Source organism: Cornus florida, unplaced genomic scaffold (assembly GCF_030987335.1).
Source record: "Cornus florida cultivar Cherokee Brave unplaced genomic scaffold, ASM3098733v1 CherokeeBrave_3.0.0_Hap2_Chr02, whole genome shotgun sequence".
NCBI lineage: Eukaryota > Viridiplantae > Streptophyta > Magnoliopsida > Cornales > Cornaceae > Cornus > Cornus florida.
Window position 1 is genome coordinate 1,003,260 of NW_026775572.1, and position 21,651 is coordinate 1,024,910.

Consider the following 21,651-nt stretch of genomic DNA (forward strand, 5'->3'; position numbering starts at 1 on the left):
TCCCATTTTTGGGAGGTTAAGAAATCTACTGTTGAAGGCACAAGCTAACCCTCCAAACCCTTCCCTTCACTTCCCTTTCCTTCCAACAATTTTTGCCAAACACACATTTTTAATCCCCCTTCATCACCTTCCCTTCCCTTTCCTCCCTTTTCTACTCTACCAAACTGACCCTTAGAGATTTGGAACAATATTAAAGGACATTTTGGTCTTTTAATTTCATATACAATTTATGTATAAAAATATTCATATACAATTGATGGGCAAAACTATAATATCACACCTTTACGTTAGTAAGATAGACAGCAGTTACACAGGGGAGGTAAGTAGAATATTAAAACTTAGAGGGGGTGTAAATAAAATATTGTCAAATGTCAGGGGGTGTAGATGGATCTAACCCCAAAATTAAATCCAAACAAGCTTTTAAAATTATGAAATGTCAATATTGCCCTTCAATAATTTTATTAATTGTAATACCCCTAATTTTATAAAGGATAGTCCTGATATTTCATTAATTGTTTAATTGGAATTTTAATTGTTTAGTTACTTGTTTGTGTGAATTAATTGTTATTATTTGACTTATTTGAATTATGTTGTGATTATGTGAATTACTTGAATTATATTGTGATTATGCGAAATACTTGAATTAAATTGTGATTATGTGAATTAATTGACTTAATTGTGATTGTGACTTTTGAATTACTGGTGTTAATTAAATGGTTTGTTTTAACGATTTCGTTAAATTATATTGGTTAATTATATTATTTGATAAATTGGTAATTATTTAATTAAGTTAATTATTGAATTGTTTTGTGTCCACAGTTTATTTGTTTTACGTTGTGTAAGTTAAGGTTTTATGTCTCGCACTGTAACCGACTTATGGTTAGTATAGGAATTAGGTTTTGGTGATATTTGAAGTCTATAAATACTATATGATATGTCAACTTAGGGTTTAAAAGACAGAACCTTTATTTCACGTAGTAGGAAAAATAGAGAGTTACAGAGAGGAATACAGAGAGAGATACAGAGAGGAAGTCTAGGGTTTTGCCTTAGGCTATGGTTGAACCAAGGAATGATTGAAGGGGTTGTACGTGTGTGGAACCAAGGAGAAACAGAGGGAGTGATCGGTGAAGGATTTGGATAAAATCTAGAAACGACAGTTAGAGATTTTAATCCAAAGTCTCAAAGGCAAGTCTCTGTTCTTCTCTTTCCCTTAAACTTGTGATCTGTGCATGCTTAGATGGACTCCAGGAGTTTAATGAATGCTTAACAATCTGTTATGCATGTTTAAATTGATAATTAATCTCGTTGAATGAAACTGATATACCAAAATTCTTTAGGTTTCTGTTAGTTGGTTTCTTCTGTAAACATGTTTAATTCTTGCTTATTTTAGATCAACGATTCATATGGTTGCCTAGTAATTAATCTAGAATGTTAAACGTACACTGGAACAAGAATTTAAACCCAATACAGAGGCTTGGAGATCATCGGAGTCGAAGGAGACAAGGTGAAAACAGACGACGGTTGCCAATAGAGGGAGAGCAGGCTCCCAAAACCCTTGGAGCCGGCTCCCAAAGAAGTGGAGCCGGCTCCCAAAGAAGTGGAGCCGGCTCTTGGTGCCTTGGAGCCGGCTCTCAAGGTCCTAGAGCCGGCTCTAGGTGAATTAGAACAGGCTCCAAAGTTTAAGAGAGCCTATTCCATTTTTAATGGTCTAGTTTTGACACTTAAGGGCTGTTTGGACTGAATAGGTTTTTCTCGGTTGGTTTAAACTGTTTCAAATAGTGTATGGGACTGTAATAGACCTATAATAGTAAGGGAAAACATTAATTCATAATTGGATTAAGGAATGGAGCGAGATGGATTTAGGGAAAAACCTATAAACGGCACACTGTTGTGGTTAATTAACTTATGTGCTAGGTTTTGAAGCTTCTGTTGTATATAAATTTTATACGGTTTAATTATGTTTAAACATAGTTATAAGCATAGTAACCTCTTGAAATCATCTATGCTTGGTTTGAAATAAATTGATACATATATTCTGTTAATTGTGTCAATTACTGGATTATGTGGAGGATTTAAATGCTATAACTCATGTTAGTAATTTAAATATTCGGAAGGTGATTTTTAGGTTCTCTCATGAATGCTTAATGCCCTAATATATGTATTGAATTGTATTTATGCATATCCTGGCTAATGGTTGATAAGGAACAATTACTGTTTTAACAAGTATGTTGTTTAGAGGATTGTATGCACCGGTATGAGACGGTGGCATACTAGGGATGGATTAGTAAAACACTAAATCCTACCTATTTTAGAATGAGTTGGATTAACTATAAAATGTTAAGTCCTACTTATATGGATGTCTATGCACCGGTATGGGATGGTGGCATATTAGGGACGGCTCAGTTCAAAACACTAAGACCTACCTATATTGGAGATGGATTAGTTCAAACACTAAGTCCTACCTATATTGAAATAAGATAGATTAACTACAAAAGTTAAGTCCTACTTATAACTAGGTGTCAGGTCAATAAACCTTTTGAATGACACACTTGGAACGGACTTTATATATTTATGTTATGGTACTATGGTATGAGCTTGAGTCTCAGGACCATGGTTATAGTGCGTATATCGTCTAGGATGGATAGCTGGACATAGGTGTTGTTCCCTGGTAGGTCTAGGTACACATGACCACATTATGTGCGATTTGCATGGTATCTTTACTCAGGTTGAGACAGACCTATTGGACTAGTGAGCGTCCTATAGTGTGTACTTATACATCTATGGACAATTCTAGATATTGTTGAGTCTATCTAGGATGTATCCGCGTATCGGGTTTATGTATGGATCGTAGTAGAATATGACTTGCATGTGGGCCTGACCCACTCTCTTATTTTTCAGGTGTTCTTTAGTTCCAAGGTTATAGCTTGGACGTGCAGAGCAGATACAGACACTCACTCCTCCGGGTATGTAGGATTACTTTCTATATTTAGCTTTGGACTTGGTTCAGTTCTTCTCGTTATGATTTGAGATTTCATTAGGAGTCCACTAGATGGATTCCCGATTTGTAAATAAATTAAGGTTTTGGATTATGGGTTTTACAATAATAACCTTTGAGGATTTTGTACTTAGAATTCTTTTAGCTTTAATATTTATTTGTACATTCAGTTTTGTATTCTGTGTTCGTTTTACATATTAATTGTTTGGTATCTCTCGGATCTGTGCTCGGACTTAATTACCCGTGACTCTAAAATCGAGAGGTATCACATTAATTTAAACTATAAAATATAGTAACTTTTAAATGACATTTTTACCCTCAGTATATCACCCCTCACTTTTGTACATGTTAAACCCAGACAACCACCACAATCACAGAACCCAACATATGAAAAAACCAAAAAACTCATGGCAAACGAAACATCGTTTCTCAAACCCACCACCAAACCCACAACAAACGAACAGTCATTATCTCTCAAACCCATCACCAAACCTATGGCCTCTCCCTTAAACCCAGATTTTGCAAAGATTGAGCTTTCATCGGATCCGATTGAAGAATTTCTCGAGATTAATGAAATCCAGTTGGAACACACGGTCTTCGTTGCTAAGAAGTAAGCCTCTTGCTCTGAAGCCAATTTCATTTATGGAAAGATCTATCTGAACTCCACATCCAAATTTCTAGCCTTCTCTGCCCCTAAATCTCTCACCGTCGTTGTTTCTATCAACAGAATCATCGGATATGGTTACCGAATCAGGTGGGAAATTCGAGCACATTAAATCAGGCGTCAACGTCATTGCCGAAGATGAAGACGAACACGCGCGCTTTTTCGAATCATTCTCGCTTAGAAGCGAAGGTTGTGGTGGTGCCAGCGCTGCCTCTGCTGTAACCACCGTCAAAGTCGTACCTGGACGATTTGGGGATATATATATATATACACACACACACAGAGCCCATTTCTCTCTCCTCCACAACCCCTTCACGTACAACCTCTTTCTCTCTTCCAACACCACCTACCATCGCCACCACCGTTGCCTTACCCCTTCTCTCCCTCTCTCTCCACCACTCCACCCCCTACCACTTACCATCGCCGCCGCCACCCACCTTCACATCCACAACCCACGACAGTAATCCCCAATTTGGCATTTAAATCCACGCTCAGCTGGTGCGACAAGCACTCGAAAGGCGAGATTGTGGTGGTCGTCGAGTCCGACAAGAACATCGAGACCTTATACGATTACTTGGTTGCCATCATAGTTGATGAGGGCAACGTCGGAGCCGCCATCACCTTCTTACCTAAACGGAAGACGAAATCGACCAAGCCAAATCGAAGGCATCTAGTTCATTATCGTCATCTAATTCACCGGTGCGATTTATCCTTGATGACAACTATATACATATATATGTGTGAGTGTGTGTGTGTGTGTGCGTGTATTAAAAAGAAAAAAAATGGAAGGATGAAGAGGTGGTGGTTTGGTGGAATTAGTGCCAGCGATGTCGTGAGAAAAGAGGAGGCTGGTGTTGGAACAGCAAGAAGAGGAAGAGAGAGAACAGAGAGATAAGAGAATGTCATAAATGAGTCTGCCCATAATAAATCCAGAGGAAGTTAGAAAGGTAATTTCAACATTCAAATTGGTCAATATAAAAGTCAAAGGGTAACAATGTCAATTCATTACATGTTAAAGACCATTGGGATGTCTTTGTTGACTATATCAAACTTGAGGGAATGTATTTATCCAAACCTCAGGAAATGCCAGTGTACTTTACCTTAAAAATATTAGGATGAACACCACCGCGGCCACCTCAATTATTTAAACAAAAAACAGTGTTGAAATTCATGCACCAATAAACAATAGAAAAAAAAAATAAGTATGAGAAGTGTACCTTTGTCTTTGCGAAGAGCTCTTAGCTTGTATGCACCTCACTCACTCTTTGGTCCACTGACTTTACTAGCAAACACACAAACTGAACTACTGAAGCATATAATGTTACACCACAAGGCCAACAAAATCCAAAGGGGACTTTCATGCATACAATGTTGATATAAACATGAATCGAAAAGTTATCAGGCATCAGGCATTATGATTAAAAGTTGCATATATATATATATATATATATATATATATATATATATATATATATATATATATTACAAAATTATATAATTAATTAGCAGACAAGGATCAATCACAAGGGAAAAAACTTGTTTATATTAAATTGGAATCATGCAGCATAAATTCAAGCAGGATAGAGAGCGAGAAATAGAGGTGTGGTCATCGTCAACTCGGCTGAAATTGTTATAAGACAAAGAGCGAGAAATAGAGCCGCGAAGGAAAGTTGATGCCTGGTGTGATACCCCTCGATTCTAGAGCCACAGGTGATCAAGTCCGAGTACAGATCCGAGGGATATCAGACAATTAATATTTAATCGAATACAGAATACAAAATGAATTTAAAAAATAATAATAAGCTGAAGGAATACTAAATTAAAAAATCCTCAAATATAAATATTTAAACTCTGACAATCCAAACTTCATAAGTTTACAACTCGGGAATCCATCTCCAATGGACCCCTAATAAAAATCCAAACCGAACAAAAATAAATAATTGAAGATAAAAGCACAAATCGAATATCTAGAAAGAAGTCCTACATCGTCGGTAGAATGAAAGATCGTCTCTGCTCAGCTCGAACAAGTTCTAAGACCTCAAACATCCAATACCTGAAAAATAATAAGTGGGTCAGGCCTACTAACAAGTTCTATACTACTACTACCCAAGCAGAGACCCGATACGCGTGTACATCCTGACCAATCCAAGAATAACTAAATAGTCCTTAGATATATATATATATATATAATCACACTACAGGACTCTCACTGGACTACAGGCCCGTCTCAACCTGACTAGTAGGCACCATGCAAAACGCACCTGAGGTGGGCATGACTACCTAGACCTAACAGGGTACACATCCAACCATCATAGCCAGCTATGCATCCCAATGCATATATGCTCCCTAGCCAACGACTCTGAGACTCAGGCTCATATCGTGGCACCATAAAAATATATTTAAAATCCGTTCCAAACCAAAAGTGTCACTCAACTATTTAGTGATCTGACACAAAGTACGGGTATGACTTAACTTTTGTAGTTAATCCATCCCTTAATCCAGAGTAGGTAGGACTTAGCGTTTTTAAGCTAATCCCCCTAGTATGTCACCGTCCCATACCGGTGCATACAAACCATCCATCCAATGTTGATAATACAAATAATGAGATAAAATCAATATCAACCAATCCATAACAAGTATAACACCATCCATCCAACTGTTAATAATACAGATGATATTATAAATATCAATATCCACACATCCATAACAAATACAACAAGAATATATAAATTGCAAGCTTGTCATATATGAACAACACATGATTCTCTAACAGTTTAAGAACGCAGATAATAAGTGTAATCCATTCTTTAATCCCCTATCAACATACTAATATCAATATCAAAATTAACATGCTCGTTTAAACTACTCCATATCATCCAGTTAGTTGATTATACATAATGACTTATAAACATCAACTAATTTCCTGTTAAGCATAACTGACATTATATAAATTATGATGCTTAATCCTATACCACTGTCATATGATTTAAACCTAAAATTCCTAGTTCAAATGCTAATTTTAAAACAAGCAACTTGAATTATCCGCATCACAGTAATATTGATCTCTTTCCTAAGAGTTTCTGGTTGTTCCTTCTTTTAGCTTCTTATGGAAGATTATTGTAATACCCCTAAAATTAAAAAGGATAAAATTGGGATTTAAATTTCATTCTATGTGCATTTTTGTCTATTGATTTTGTAATTGTTGTATTTTGGTTGTTTTATTTAATTATTTGTAAATTGTTACTTGTGTATTTGTATTTCCTTATTTAGTTATATATTTTCTTTATTTGAATTATGGTTTGTTTAGTTATCTGAGTTATTGTATTGTTTGTTTTATTTTAAATTATATTTTAAATGCCTTATTTGGTTAATTATTTAATTGTCTTTAATAAGTGCTTAAGTAGAAGTTGAATTAACAGTTTTCAGTTAGGGTTTCTTGGAGCCGTCATACAAGTATTTAACGTATATGTGACTTAAGTTTATGGGCCGATTCTAGTTTAATTAGGGTTCTGCCTTAGCTCTAGTTTAATTAGGGTTTTCTAAAGGCCTATATATATACGTATATGAGTTTCACTAAGGGTTTTGGAAGAACCCTATTCACGGCACAGTAAAAATAGAACGTAACAGAGAGAGAGTTGAAAGAACAGAGGCAATTGTAAGAGCTACCAAGGACAAGAACAGAGATGGTCAAATGAGGGTTGTGGTGGATTAGATCACACCCATAGGAGGCTTGAAGGAAGTTAGTAGTTGCCGGAAACTTAGAGACGATGCCGGGATTTCATAACTGAAATCACAGGCAAGTTCTTCTTTTTCTCCTTCTCTTTGGCTCGTGTTCTGTGCACCTAGATAATCTCTAAGGATTAATTGGACATTAATTTAACCATGCATGACTATTATATGTTAAGTTTGGTTATCTGTTATCCGTGAAATTTATCTGTAATAATTGTATCATGTATGGTTGCATCGTCTCTGTTTTTAGAGTAAAAAGGTCGTCACTGTTTTAACATGGTATTGAGTTTGACTGCTATAAACGAAGATCTAATTTAATACTAGATGAGATTTAAAACCTTTAAAAATTTATATTAGAGGAAGAACAGAGGGGTTGGAGTGGAACTGTTGTTTCAAATTAATTTCAGTTTAGTTCCTTAAGCATGTTTCAGTTCAGTAGCAAATTTAGTTCAAATTTAAATTCCTGTAATTGATTCCAATGATTGTAATGAACTAATGGGATGCTACTGGGTGTTAATTAGACGCCTAAGTTCAGTTTTAATATCCTACAGAGTGATAGGAATAAGCCGGTGAAGGAGCAGAGAAGCTGAAACGGAGCAGAACGGAAAGAAGGCTCACAAGGGGGAAGAGAGCCAGCTCTGGAATACCAAGAGCCGGCTCCCACCTGATTAGAGCCGGCTCCAAGGTTGTATGGAGCCGGCTCTAGGCTGAAATGGAGCCTGCTCTAATTTTTCCAAGAGTAGGCTCTTTCTCAATTTGACGCATACTGTAATTTTTAGCTACTGTTTGGGCATTTTGGGTTATTGAACAATTTTAGAAATTTAATGGGTTTTTAAATAATTATTTTAACATGTAACTAAGGTCTTGAAATGCATAAAATAGCCTCTTGGTATTAACGGAATTAACTGTGCGCTATTTAGCCACTTTGTGTACGGTTAACGGCTGAAAGGAAATTTATTGTCTAATTTTAATTTGACAATTTAAGGGGCTATAATATAGTTCTAAATTAAAGTTTAAATGTGTGATGGAGTCTTTTGAATAACAATTAGACTTGTAGCTTATTGGGGCTCTGTGCTAACAGATTAAACAGAATATCAGTATACAACTTAGCACGCGGTTACCTGATGGAGAAAATTAAGTTGCTCAAATTAATCTAACAATTTATGGGACTATAATGTGATTTAAAAACTTATTTTTAATGCATGATAGAGTCATTGATATATTAGATGTGATCTACGCATGCTATAGATGCTAGTTGTTGAACCTTTAAACCGTTTCCTGCAAATACATGGTTTAACTCTTGGATTTAAATTGCTGAAACTATAAATAGTCTTCTGTAATTATTTGGGATGGTTTTGGATTGTAAATTGCTATACTGTTATTTATAGGTTGTAATTTACATGGTTTGGATGTTAATTGTGGGATCTTAGATATTATCATACAAGTAATTGGATTATGGTTTTGAACTATAATTGCTGTAGTGTTGTATAAACTATTATGCAATTACCTGGCTTTTGGTTTTAGTTATTAAATTGCTGTACTGTTATTGATAGTCTGTAATTTTTACATGGTTTTGGATTTAAATTGCTGAATAAATATATTCTGTCAATTACATGGATATGGAGGATTGTATGCACCGGTATGAGACGGTGACATACTAGAGGACGGTTTAGCTCAAAACGCCTAAACCTAACCTAATGGATTAAAGGAATGGATTTAAAAATATTGAATCCTAATTGTGTTAAGTCAAATCAACTGCAACTAAGTTGAGTGGCTTCCTGGATTAATGGATGATAGTTAAGTCATATCAACTAAATAAGTTGATAGACTAACTAGCATATTTATTGTATGTCAGTTCAATAAATATTTGAACTACATACCCTGGTTTTGGACAGACTTTATATATATGTTTATGGTACCACGAGATGAGCTTGAGCCTCAGACTCGTTGGTTAGGGTGCGTATATGCAGTGGATGCGTAGCTGGCTATAGTAGGTTGAGGTGTACCCTGTTAGGTCTAGGTCCTCATGCCTACCTTTGGGTGCGTTTTCGCATGTTGCTTTCTATTTAGGTTGAGACCCCTACTGTAGACCAATGAATGTCCCTTAGTGTGGATATATCTATATGTATGGACCAGATAGCTATTGTTGAGATATCTAGGGTGTATCTGCGTATCGAGTCACTGTTTGGATTGTAGTTAGAGAAGAATTTGCATGTGGGCCTGACCCACTCTTATTTTTACAGGTGTTCGTTAGTTCCAGACTTAGAGCTGGATCGTGCTGAGCAGATACAGTCATTCACTCCACCGATGACCAGGATTTTATTTCATGTTTTAGACTTGGGTTTCATTTCCAGTCTTTTGAGTTCAGTGAGATATTTTAGGGGTCCACTAGATGGATTCCCGAGTTGTAGTAGAAATGGAGAAGTTGGGTGTATCAGAATAATTCTTTATAAATAAAATTTTATTCTGAGGTTTTTGGATTATTTTTCTAGTTTCTTTTTAGCAATTTATTTATTCTTATTTTCTTAATTGTATTATGTGTTCGATTATTGTTAATTGGTTTGATATCCTCGGGTAATCGGGTGTGGGCCTGGCCAACCCACATCCAGAAATCCGGGGGTATCACAATTATGAATTACCAGGCCTTCTGAAAATTTAACACAGGTTTAGACCTTTCTGAATACCTTTAGAAACACTCTATTTTCAGCCTAGAATGTCAAGAATTCAATCCCCGTAGCCTAGGTCTCGCAAAAACTTAAAATTGGAAGCAAAAATCAAAGGAGCCGGCGCTGCAAAAGGTGGAGCCGCCTCCACAACAAGGTAGAGCCGGTTCTACCTACCTAAGGTAGAGCCTGCTCTACTCTAATTAGAGCAGGCTCTTCCCCTGTACTTCTTCGTTTCCAATTTCGGCGATGTCCGGCAACTGTATTCCTCAACCCAAGTTTATTATTGATTAAAACTCAGTCCTAGAGTGTTCCAAAGTTAATTAAATTTATTGTTCATTAATCAAAACTAATCGAAACAAGAATTTTTCCAAACAGATTTAAAACAAGCCAAAAACCCAATCGGTAACATACACGATGTTGAACAATTTCCATGCAACCAAAAATTAATTTAACGGTTTACTTCCACCTGGGATTGTATTAACGATGCACAGAAACATCTTCCAGAACTATTTAAACTCATTAGACATTAATCAATTATCATTAGAATAAGAGTTATGCAAAACCGTTTAAAAACGAACAAGTTACAGATACAGAAAACACATACTGTTTTAAAAACAAAAAAAAAAAAAAAACCGTACAAACCAAGTTAAAACAAATTAAATTAAATTTATTTCATCCTGGAATTTAATTAGGGATGCAAAGAACACAGGCCAAAGTGGTAGAGTTAGTATTAGAACTTGCCTGTGAGATTCGGTTCCAAAAATCTCAACGTCTTCCTTCTAAACTTTTCCGGTAACCCCTTTTTGTTTTCCCCTCTTTGTTCTCTCCCAGATTCCTCTACACGTCTCTCTGTTTTCTGTATGCCGTGAATTGGGTTCTCAAACCCTAAACTGAAATCCTACATGTATTTATAGGCCACCTTAAATCTAAGTCCACCTAAACCCTAAACTGAAACTCGGCCCGTAAAACCCAACTAGTTTATAATATCAATGTCGGCTACTTAAGTGTATACCATACATGCAACCAACCCTACAGTCACGTTAGGTTTAGAAAATAATTATATTTAATAAAATAAATACATTTAAACAATTCATCAGTTAAACTTAAATCAATTAAAACAACCCTCTACTTAAGTTAATTAAAACAACCAAATAATTACTATAATTACACTAACTAAAATAGAACAATTTAAATAAGTAAATTCAATTAAACTCACAACAAAGAACCCCAACAAAGAAAACAAGTAAATAATAAACCACAATTAAAGTAATAAAATTAACACATATGCACATCAACAAGTAAAAATGCATTAGAAACAATAAAATAAATATCAGAACTATCCTTTTAAAATTAGGAATATTACACCTAGTGGTTGATGGTCCACACATGACGGCAGTGCGCGTGACGGTTGAGAATTAGGGTTTGCTAATATAAATATATATATACAAAAATGGGTTAAAATCATAAAAACTCTCCTCTACTTTGAAAATCGTGCATAAAACCTCCAACATAATTAAATAGGTCTCTAAACTAACAAATTCATCATTTGACCCCTATATCCATGACCTAGCTGTTAACGCGTTGTGAAATGATAAATTTGACTTTATTATTAATTTTAAATTAAAAATTAAAAATTATTATTATTAAAAATAACAATTTTACCCTCACATTAAATAATTCAAATGACGTGGTTTCACTAAATCAAATCATCTCCTTCTCCTTCTTCCTTATATTTCATGCACAAAACACATATCAACATATATATAATTTATAAGGTATATATATATGGATATTTTTAATAATATAATAATGAATATATATAAGTAAATTCATCACAAAATATGACATTGGGGTCTTTGCAAAAAGCATGACAAATTTTAGATTTATTTGTAATTAGGCCAAACTTTAGAGGAGATTATTATAATTTATCCAAAAAAATCTTTTAAAAAAGATAGAGAACTGAAACGTTTAATTGGGTTGACCCAAAGCATATTTGACAATCTTGACCCATAAATTCTGACTTACATTTGACCCATTTGAAACCCACATAAACGAGGAATAGATTCATGTGAGGCCCAGTGGGGGGCACTTCGGATTTTAAATTTTTTTATATTTAAATCTTAGGTAATTATATAAATATTCCTGTAACTTTATTCTTTGCCCTCACTAAAATTTTAAAATTCTTATTTTCAACTAAAAATCTTGCATAATTATATAAATGCTCTCAAACTTTATCTTTTACTTTCATTGATTTTTTTTTTTTTCTCTCAGCACTCATTATTGTTTAAAATGCTACCGCTAAAATAAATTTCTGAGGGCCTTAGCCCACCCATATGCCAAGTTAATGCCGAGTATTTATTTTTTATGGTTTACGTTTTTTCAAAACATGACAGTATTTTTTTAGGAAAAAAAAAAAAAAAAAAAAACGTACTATATCCATATTTAGGGCTTTGCTTAGGCCCAAACACAAAATTGAGCAGCCAAATTTGTCGGTTATAGGTGCAAACAAATCAGTGGAACTGGTGAACCCGACCCATCAGAACTCTTCCCTCATCTCTCTAACTCTCAGTTCACCCTCAGCCGCCGGCGTCCGTCAACCATCAACCACCAGGACTCAACTTTCCTTCGCCGCTCTATTCGCGATCTCTCTTACAGCTATTTCAGGCGAGTCGACAATCACACCTTCTCTATCCTTCTTGAATTTCTGCTGGTTGAGTCCCATTTAAAGTTAGAAGGTCTTTTCTCCTTCTCTTGTGATTGATCCTTGTGAGTTGCAAATTATAATTTTGTACAAAATAGTTGCTGCTTTTACACATAATATATATATATATATATATATATATATATATTTTCACACCTATAACAGACAAATTTAACGAATCGTGTGCACCCCTTGCCCATATAATCATCGTCTATATCATCACTATGGATTACCACTTTATGGTTTAGGTCTGTTTCTTATCTCTCCTCGTCTAATGCTAAGTTGATACATGATTGAAAAGAAAAGAAACTAATGACTCGAATCTTGCACCATTCTTTTCCCATTCACAAAGCAACTTTGAACTTGGTATTAAAATTTGCTTTTCTTTTTCATTTTTGTTTATGTCAGTTGTCTTAGCAACCAAATAGAAGGTGAGGATTTCAGACAGCCGCATGTTAGCATTCTCGCGATTGAATAAACTAATTCTAAGTCGTAATTAGGAAATTAATTTAGATCAATAATAAGTCTTCAATTGTTTTTCCATACTCAAACTTTGTATGCAAGGTTCTGCCAGTATATGTGTTTGTGTGTATGTATGTGTGCGTGGCTTCAGACAAATGGGAGGAAAAGTAAACAAACTATATTTATGAATTTGAGATTTATTTATATTTAGGGACAGTAAAAGCGTAAATATTCACTGAATTAAGCCCAACACAGCAAACATATGGTTCTAAAGTTACGTTTTCTTCTGTTTTGCTCGATTTTATTTTGATTGGGAATAAATAAAGAAATACTAAATCGTCCCATATTGAATCTGGAATTTTGGTTCTTCCCAGAATTTTTGTTACTTTATAATATATATAAAATGAAACCATAAGTTATACCAATAAAATTGCTTCTTTTAAACTTGACTATAAATGAAAATTTTAATGAAAATAAAAACATCTACGGAAGGCAACAAAGGAATATTTTTATTCGATGGGATGACAGTTTCTCATTCCGAATCTGTAACATCAGAATTTCAATCAAATCACACATCGCAGTATACTATGCCTTCTAATTTTTTAAGAGGTTTATCTAAAAGATTCGTAATATAATTCTTTTTCTTAACAAAAATACGAGTATGGTTTTGTTGCATTTTTGTAAAGTCAGATGCACCTTTACATCAATTTCTCCATGTAAATGCTAATAAAATGTATACAACAAAACCCATCATCTATTAACTTGACTTTCTTAGTCTGGTTTCATATTGCCGTGCCACCCCTCCCCCCCGAATGGGTGGTTTCAAATCCTTTTGGTCAGTCATGGCGATGACACTGTAGTCTGTTACAGAGATGAACTTATTTTATGACATGCCCATTATTGTAGCAGATATGTTTATTAGTAACTTTATATGTTCAATACCCATTTTCTCCCATTTTTGTTACACTATTACTTTTTGGAAACAATTCATTCCTGTCCTTTTGCTTTATTTACTATTATGACAGCAACCAATGTTGTCCTTCCAACGAGGTTCACAAGCTTGCCACCCAACCCCAACCCCAACCCCAACCCCCCACCTTATTTTATGACATGCCTGTTATTGTAGCAGATGTTTATTGGTACCTTTATATGTTCAATACCTATTTTCTCCCATTTTTGTTACACTTTTGCCTTTTGGAAACAATTCATTCCTGTCCTTTTGCTTTTTTTTTTTTTTTTTTTCATAGTTGGTACTCACACACACGTCTCTACTAAGACTTGAACCCCTGACCTCCAAAGTAAGAGGCTGATACTGGTAGGCCATTGGCCCGTTGGTGCTTTATTTACTATTATGACAGCACCAACGTTGTGCTTCCAATGAGGTTCACAAGCTTGAGTATCAGCGTGCTCCATAAATTTGGGCAAGCATGGAAATCTATGCAGTGTTATCAAAGGCCCAAGGCGCACTAAGTAGCTACAGGTCCTTTGGAGCCTAGGCGCAAGGTGAGGTGCGCGCCTGAGTGAAACAAGGCACACAATTGAAAACTTAAATTACTATTAAAGTGTATTCATATTCCATATTAAAGGCGCAAATGTTGTCAAAGGCGCACCTGGGCACACAATAGGCACAAATGTTGTGCCTGTATGAACTTAGAGCCTAGGTGCATGCCTTTAACAACAATGGTTCTATCTATGCAAATACATTATTTTACTTTTCCAGAAGAACTTGTTTAATGGGAACCTACTGATAGTTGTAACTCCTATTCTCCCTTTGACTTTCTTGTGAGGGGTATGCTAGAATTTTAGATCTTTCGTTTCTCCTCTTATTTGTTCTACAGAATTTGACAGAACCTACCACAATTTATTGGTTTCATTTGTTCTTCCCAACGTAAAAAGTAAAAATGATGCATTCTTGCTAATCATCTAATTTTCTTCTTGCAAAACCTTCTAACTTCAAGATAGAAGTGAAACGAGAATGGTACGGCCTTATGGAAAAAAAGGTCATAAGCGAAAGAGAGAGAAGTATGATAAAGAAGAGATAGAACAATTAGTTGAGAAGGACACTGCAGGAACAACTGAAAAATCAAAGACAGCAGGTGCCATTCAGGACGAGGAGAAAGCAGATGAAGTCGTACATGAGCTTGCAGGTATTCCAATTGTCCCATGCGATCAGAACACCAAGACAGGGGTTATTTTCATTCTCGAGAAGGCTTCTTTGGAAGTTGCAAAAGTTGGAAAGGTATGTTGAAATTACTGACTTCTGGCTTACACCCACTCTCTCTCTATATGTGTGTGCGTATGTATGTGTATGTCTTTTTAGGGATTGCAATAGGATGGAGCCGTGTCATTTTCATGTGTCAAGGATTGCTTACTCCACTAGTCAGGGATTGGGTACTCTCCAAACACAATCATTATTAATCTTGTCATTTTTCTGAATCATAAATTGGCTTGTTTACTACACAATAAAGTAATTCTTTTAGGATTTTTCTGGATTTTATCACATGTTCTCAAAAAAAAATATCTTTTTTTTTTGGGTGGCAAAATTGTTAAAATGCCTTATTTTAACGGATTAAATAGGTGCTGGTTGAATTCTTGTCTGCATGATATGAATATTAAACCTATCAGATCATGTTTATGGTATTGACGTCTAAAACACTACTATGATATGTATAATATAGGTGTTAATCATTTCAACCTTTTTATGACCTTGAATCCGTTAAGATTAACTTAAATGTCTAATCCATATTGGGTCCAACTCATGCTCATGGGTCATGTCAAGAATTGCAAGGCTACAAACCCAGTGAGTATGTGCCTCTCTTGGGTGAGTGACCCTAATGCAATTGTCTACTCCTGTTCATACAGAGTTACCAGCTTTTGAACTCGGATGATCATGCTAATTTCCTGAGAAGAAATAACCGGAATCCTGCTGATTACAGGCCTGACATTGCTCATCAGGTAGGTAGATTTTAGAATTACAAGCTTGAGACTGTAATTGAAAAGTTTGGGTGTGCTTGGTTCGTCACTCAAAAAATAGTTTTCTATTTTTAGAGAATTGAAAATCAAAAAAGTGAAAATTAGTTATAAAAAGGCCTGTTTTAAGAGAACTCTAAAAGACAGTCGAGTTTTTTAGAACTGTTTTCTGAGTGACAAACCAAGCAGATCCTTTGGCTGAGAACTGGTTTTGATTCTTTGGCTCTTTTTATATGCTTCACATTGACTTTTATGTCTCGAAAACTAATTTTCCGATTCAAGAGTGCAATAAGTGTCTGTTGTCAACACTTCCTTCCTTGCTTGGTTGATAAATTCTAAATTTTTGTTTTATCTGAGAATCATTTTGAAAATGTTCGTCATTGGTTAAAAAATTTATTATAGCTGTACCTACTTTCTTGTAATTGGGATTTAGGCTTTGTTGAGTTGTCTCTTTGAAAAAAAATGTATTATTAATTGCATAATTTGATTATTAGTAGTCGGGTTTATGGCTCTGTCAGGTTGGGTTGGTTGAAACTATGGAACACTGGTCCTGTAATTTGTTGTAGTTAGTTTTGCAATTAGTACTATCTTTTTTAAAATATTTTTTGTGTTAAGTTTGCTAAATATTGATGTGTTCAGGCTATCCTGACAATTTTAGATAGCCCAGTAAATAAATCTGGGAGGCTACGAGCTTTGTATGTGAGAACAGATAAAGATGTTCTTTTTGAAGTTAAGCCTCATGTTCGTATTCCACGGACATATAAGAGGTTTTCTGGAATCATGTGTAAGTTCTACTGATATCCCAAAGCAATTATTTGTTGCACACTTGCACTGAATCTCAAGTACTTCCCTTTGCCTTTCAGGAACCCTTTTATGCTCTTTATTTACTCTTTTAACAATCCTGCAGTGCAGCTGCTACAAAAACTTAGTATAACTGCTGTTGGTAAGCGTGAAAAGCTTTTACGCGTGATCAAGAAACCTGTAACCCAATATCTACCCATCAACTCTAGGAAAATAGGTTAGTAATCATTTTTCTATATTCTCCCAATAACTTGACTGTAAAATAGTTGAACATTCATTTTTGTGTTCTCTTTTTAATCAATCAGTATCCGAGATAATTAAATTGTTTCCTTGTACGTCAGGCTTCTCACATAGTTCAGAGAAGTTGGTTGATATGAGGGATTATGTAGCTGCTGTTAATGATGATGTGAACCTCGTTTTTGTGGTATGCCCAAACTAATTCGTGCTCTTATATTTATGATATATCCGATTGAGGCTTGGATCTTACATGATTTCATGCATTCACAGGTTGGTGCGATGGCCCATGGGAAAATTGATAAGGAATATGTAGACGACTTTATATCAAGTAAGCTAATTCTGAACTATCTTTTCTCTTTTCTTTCATGAATATTGACATAGATAAATAAGAAGACATGCACAAAAATGTGTATTATATAATTTCTACTCTCTGATGTTTTACCAATGAAGGAATTAGTTCCTCGTGTATTGACTACTAAAGATCAAAATCCTATCCATTACTAACTATATATAGTGTATTATGTTTGGACTGCTTTTGATTGAATTTCATATACATTGTCAATTAATTGCTGGATGTATTTGAAAACACCCATCACTAATATTTTTTGTCCCAAGTAATCTAGTGTCTATTGCACGTCAACAATGTCATGCAGGGAACCCTGTGAATTTAAAATAATGTTCTTAGGGCTTATGGTTGGTATTATTTGTGTTTTTTTTATAATAAGAATCCAATGAAAGAGCTGAGGGGGAGCAACCAAAGTGCATGTGGAGTGCTAAAGTGTACAAGATAGCATGCTGCTTTGTTCCTCATCCTCCAAATGCATCAGAACATGCTAAGAGGAACCATACCCCAAATAGGCTGCACTATCACATGGTTATATCCCTATAACCAGCTAGCAAATGTATCACTAAACAATCTGGAAACACTGGATGCAACGGAAAAAAGAGATTTACCATAAGTCCCTCAAACCGGACAGTTCAATAAAAGATGATTAAATGTGTTTTCAGCTCTACCACACATGCAGCACCATTTCAGAAGGTATTTTCCCTCTTAATCGAATTACATATACGAGACTTTCTCCCAAACAAAGAACGAAATCTTCAATGGAACCTTGGATCCCCAATGCAGTCTGAAGGAAAAGAGGATGCAAGGCTAGCTGCTCAGAGACCGATATCAAGTTTCAACCGCTAAAGCTTTATTCTTCGAGGTCAGTTACCTCAAAGAATTCTACCTGTTCCATCCATATAAAAGATGTCAAAAGTCAATCCATAAACTCCCAACTCATGAGAAATATGGGCTGTGCTCGTTATCAGAGGAGTTAAACAAGATCGTGTCCATGCACTACACAGTCAATAGAACCTATTAGTTGATAGTTTTGAGTAGGCAACTAAACTATCTTATACAAAATTACAAATACTAACCTTAGTATTTTATAGTTGGATGTGTAAGATATTCATTTTTTTTTTTTTTTTTTGGATAAGACCAATATGGAATAGGAAGGTATTTTGGTGTTATCCTAAAAAGTACAATTTGGACCCTGGAGCATGAGAATACAAGCAAGGGAGGAGAGACAGGAGGGGGGTGGGGGGAACTGAAAATTGTTTTAAAATTTGTTCGGTTAACTGTTTTAAGAAAATTTCTATATGAAATGAGTTTAAAAGGTCCAATTTTAGAGGACAAACTTTAAAAAACTGTTCCTCATTTTCAAAGTTTCTAAAGATTATTTTGAGTGAATAGAACCAAACAGGCATTCCAGCACAATGCCTTAGCAGGACTGGATAACAACTGTTAATAATGGTTGATAGTAAACTTGTTTTGTACTATAGGGTTGCTTTCTAAATTGAAAGAAACAAAGGGAGCATGATATTTTAGCTTTATTTTTTATTTTTTGTTGATGTAATTATGGAAAAAGTGAGAAAAATTTATTGAAAACAGTTGTTTTTTAGTACTTTTTTTGCCTATAGTACTTGGACCCATTTCTTGAGGTTGGAGTACTCTTGTTGACACATTATGACCGTCATCCTTGTCTTTTGTCATTCTTTTCTATTACATGTCATCTCTCCTAGAATATTTAACTTTTAAAAATCATTTCTAATGATTTCCTCTCATGTTTGTACCTTCTATACAAATTAGTCTTCCTCTTCTTACCAATGCATTTATAAGTCTTTTTTGTATATGTTCATACCATCTGTAAGTCTACTTTATCCTACTCTTATCACTAATGGGGCACCACTCCTAATTTCTCCTTCGCATTTTGGTTAGTAACCTTATATTTTCTAGTAACTCTTATCAGTCACATTAACATTCTCATTGTCACATGGTTTATTATTATTATTTTTAAAGTCCAAATCCCTACACCATATAAAATAGCTAGTTTGCTTAATAATTCTTCATAAAAGTTTCCTTTTAATTTGTACATTATTATTTTATAGCATAAAACACTGTTAATCTGTCTCCATTTTGTCCACCATGCTCCAATTCTGCTTATTATGTCCCCATTTAAGTTGCCATCCTTTTGTGTTATTGATCATAAATATAAAAAATGGTTACTTTGACTAATCCTTTGTTTTGTAGACTGGTCATTATATTATCAAAATCAACTCTTTACTAACTTCATTCTATATATTCAGTTTGAGTCCACCGAATTTTTAAACTTTTTGATTTTAATGCATTTCTTCCACATTTTTTTTTATTGTCAACTTTTCTTTGGTAAACAACTTGCAGCATGGAACTCGCATTGACACATCATCATGTTGATATGGGATGTGCACCATGAATCAAAATAATATAAAATTGCAGATAACAGACAAATCCAACACTAGACAAGCATGCATTACCTATGGCTTACTCCCTGTAACATAGGTTTTTGCAAAGGCATTCTTATCTATAACTAATTGTTGTTGTAGATGATAGTGCTAAAATATTGCTGATTAAGTTTTTTAATTTTTTTATCTTTCTTATTGCTGCTTCATGTCTGCCATACCCTGGATATAATCATGGATCTTTGTATGTCTTTCTTCCTTTCATCCCATTGATTGCTATTTTTATTCTTGGCTCCCAAATATTGCAGTTTCCGATTATCCACTGAGTGCAGCATACTGTATTTCAAGGGTCTGCAATGCCATGGAGCAGAAATGGAAGATAGTGTAAACTCATCCTTTACCCTCCTTTTAGTCAACGTGATAAATTGTATGATTATATAATCCTTGAATTTGTTATTTATTTTATGTTTTAACCAGCAGCACATGTAGACCAGGCAGAGCATCTTTTGGCATTTTGATTTATGGAATGAGTTTTTCCATCCATGTTTTTCTATATCAATATACAGAAACTATTAAGTTAATCTTTTTTATATATATATAAACAAACTATCTATGCATTATATTAAATTGAAACCTTACTTCATGGTGGTTAAACTGTGGACTATTTTTCCTCACATGGGCCGTGGTTGATGTTTGAAATGGAGTTGTTCGGGTGGTACTGTGGTGTATAAAGCTGATCTATTCAACACCCAAACCATTTGACTGTCCGTCGTCTCTCTAGTCCAGTCTTGTTTCTAGAGGAATTGTTTGATTATTCGCGTTGAGCATATTTTGATTTATTAGTTTGTCCCCATTTTGTGAGGAATACCAACTCCCAATCATGGTAATTTATTGAATGCTAGATTTGTGCTCTGTTTGGTTGGAAGTAAGGATGGAGGAAAGATAGAAAAAACTTTCCATGTTTGATTGGAAGGAAAGAAAGAAAGGGAGGTGCTTCATCCCTTCTACCCCATAATTTTTTCGAAGTTTTTTATCCGTTCAAAATCTGGAGAAAGAAAAGTTAATCTATAAATATGTAATACCAATTTTAACCTTTAGGTATATATATATGTATACACACACACGCACGCATAAAAACTCTCAATCGGAGCATTAGTAAATAGACACCGCCACATGGTGCTGATGACATTCCGACCCTAAAAAGCAAAAAAGAAAAAGACGGCTGATGACATTCCGACCCTAAAAAGAAAAAAAAAGAAACATAGCAAGTTCCTTTATAAGCGTACATTCAAGGACTTGTAACCTGTATACAAGTGAAGTGGAAAAGGTTAAAAGATGACTTGCTTAACCTCCCAAAAAATAAAAATAAAAATAAAAATTACTATAATAGTAATTTTCACTCTTGTAGCTATTCTCCAATTTACATTGTGTCCATGTATGTTTTATAAATAAAATAATGATTATGATCAGTGCAACCAAATAGTCAAAGTTGGATGCATGAATTAGATGTTTTTTTTTCTCCCAACGCAAAGTGCTTGTTTTGTTATTGAGCCTCTTGATATTTGTGGTTTAATGGAAAAAGTTATTTTGTAAAGGGCAACAAATATTTGGCGATGGAGTTGAAGACGAGTGAGCAATCAGATATTCTACCATCACAAGGAGG

General features: G+C 34.8%; 1 protein-coding gene across 6 annotated transcripts; it reads left to right on the plus strand.

Annotated features, from left to right (window-relative positions):
• Window positions 1-12,510: 12,510 nt before the first annotated feature.
• Window positions 12,511-20,529, plus strand: LOC132290836 (uncharacterized). 6 transcript variants are annotated; one of them, XM_059790161.1, is made up of 8 exons: window positions 12,511-12,820; window positions 15,176-15,456; window positions 16,080-16,172; window positions 16,827-16,971; window positions 17,095-17,205; window positions 17,330-17,412; window positions 17,496-17,553; window positions 17,951-18,215. In XM_059790161.1, the coding sequence occupies exons 2-8, from the start codon at window positions 15,193-15,195 to the stop codon at window positions 18,112-18,114; spliced, it is 918 nt and encodes a 305-aa protein (XP_059646144.1). In that variant the 5' UTR covers window positions 12,511-12,820; window positions 15,176-15,192; the 3' UTR covers window positions 18,115-18,215. The 6 variants fall into 6 exon arrangements, with proteins under 6 accessions (XP_059646144.1, XP_059646145.1, XP_059646143.1 ...); XM_059790162.1 differs by having other exon boundaries at window positions 15,180-15,456; XM_059790160.1 differs by having other exon boundaries at window positions 12,511-12,789; window positions 15,180-15,456.
• Window positions 20,530-21,651: the final 1,122 nt, after the last annotated feature.

Excerpts from the sequence above, each read along its gene's own strand:
- LOC132290836 (XM_059790161.1), top strand. The coding sequence starts at position 15,193 with ATGGTACGGCCTTATGGAAAAAAAGGTCATAAGCGAAAGAGAGAGAAG. Across the intron at positions 16,173-16,826 it reads GGCCTGACATTGCTCATCAG|GCTATCCTGACAATTTTAGA; the intron begins GTAGGTAGATTT and ends TGATGTGTTCAG. Across the intron at positions 16,972-17,094 it reads GAGGTTTTCTGGAATCATGT|TGCAGCTGCTACAAAAACTT; the intron begins GTAAGTTCTACT and ends ACAATCCTGCAG.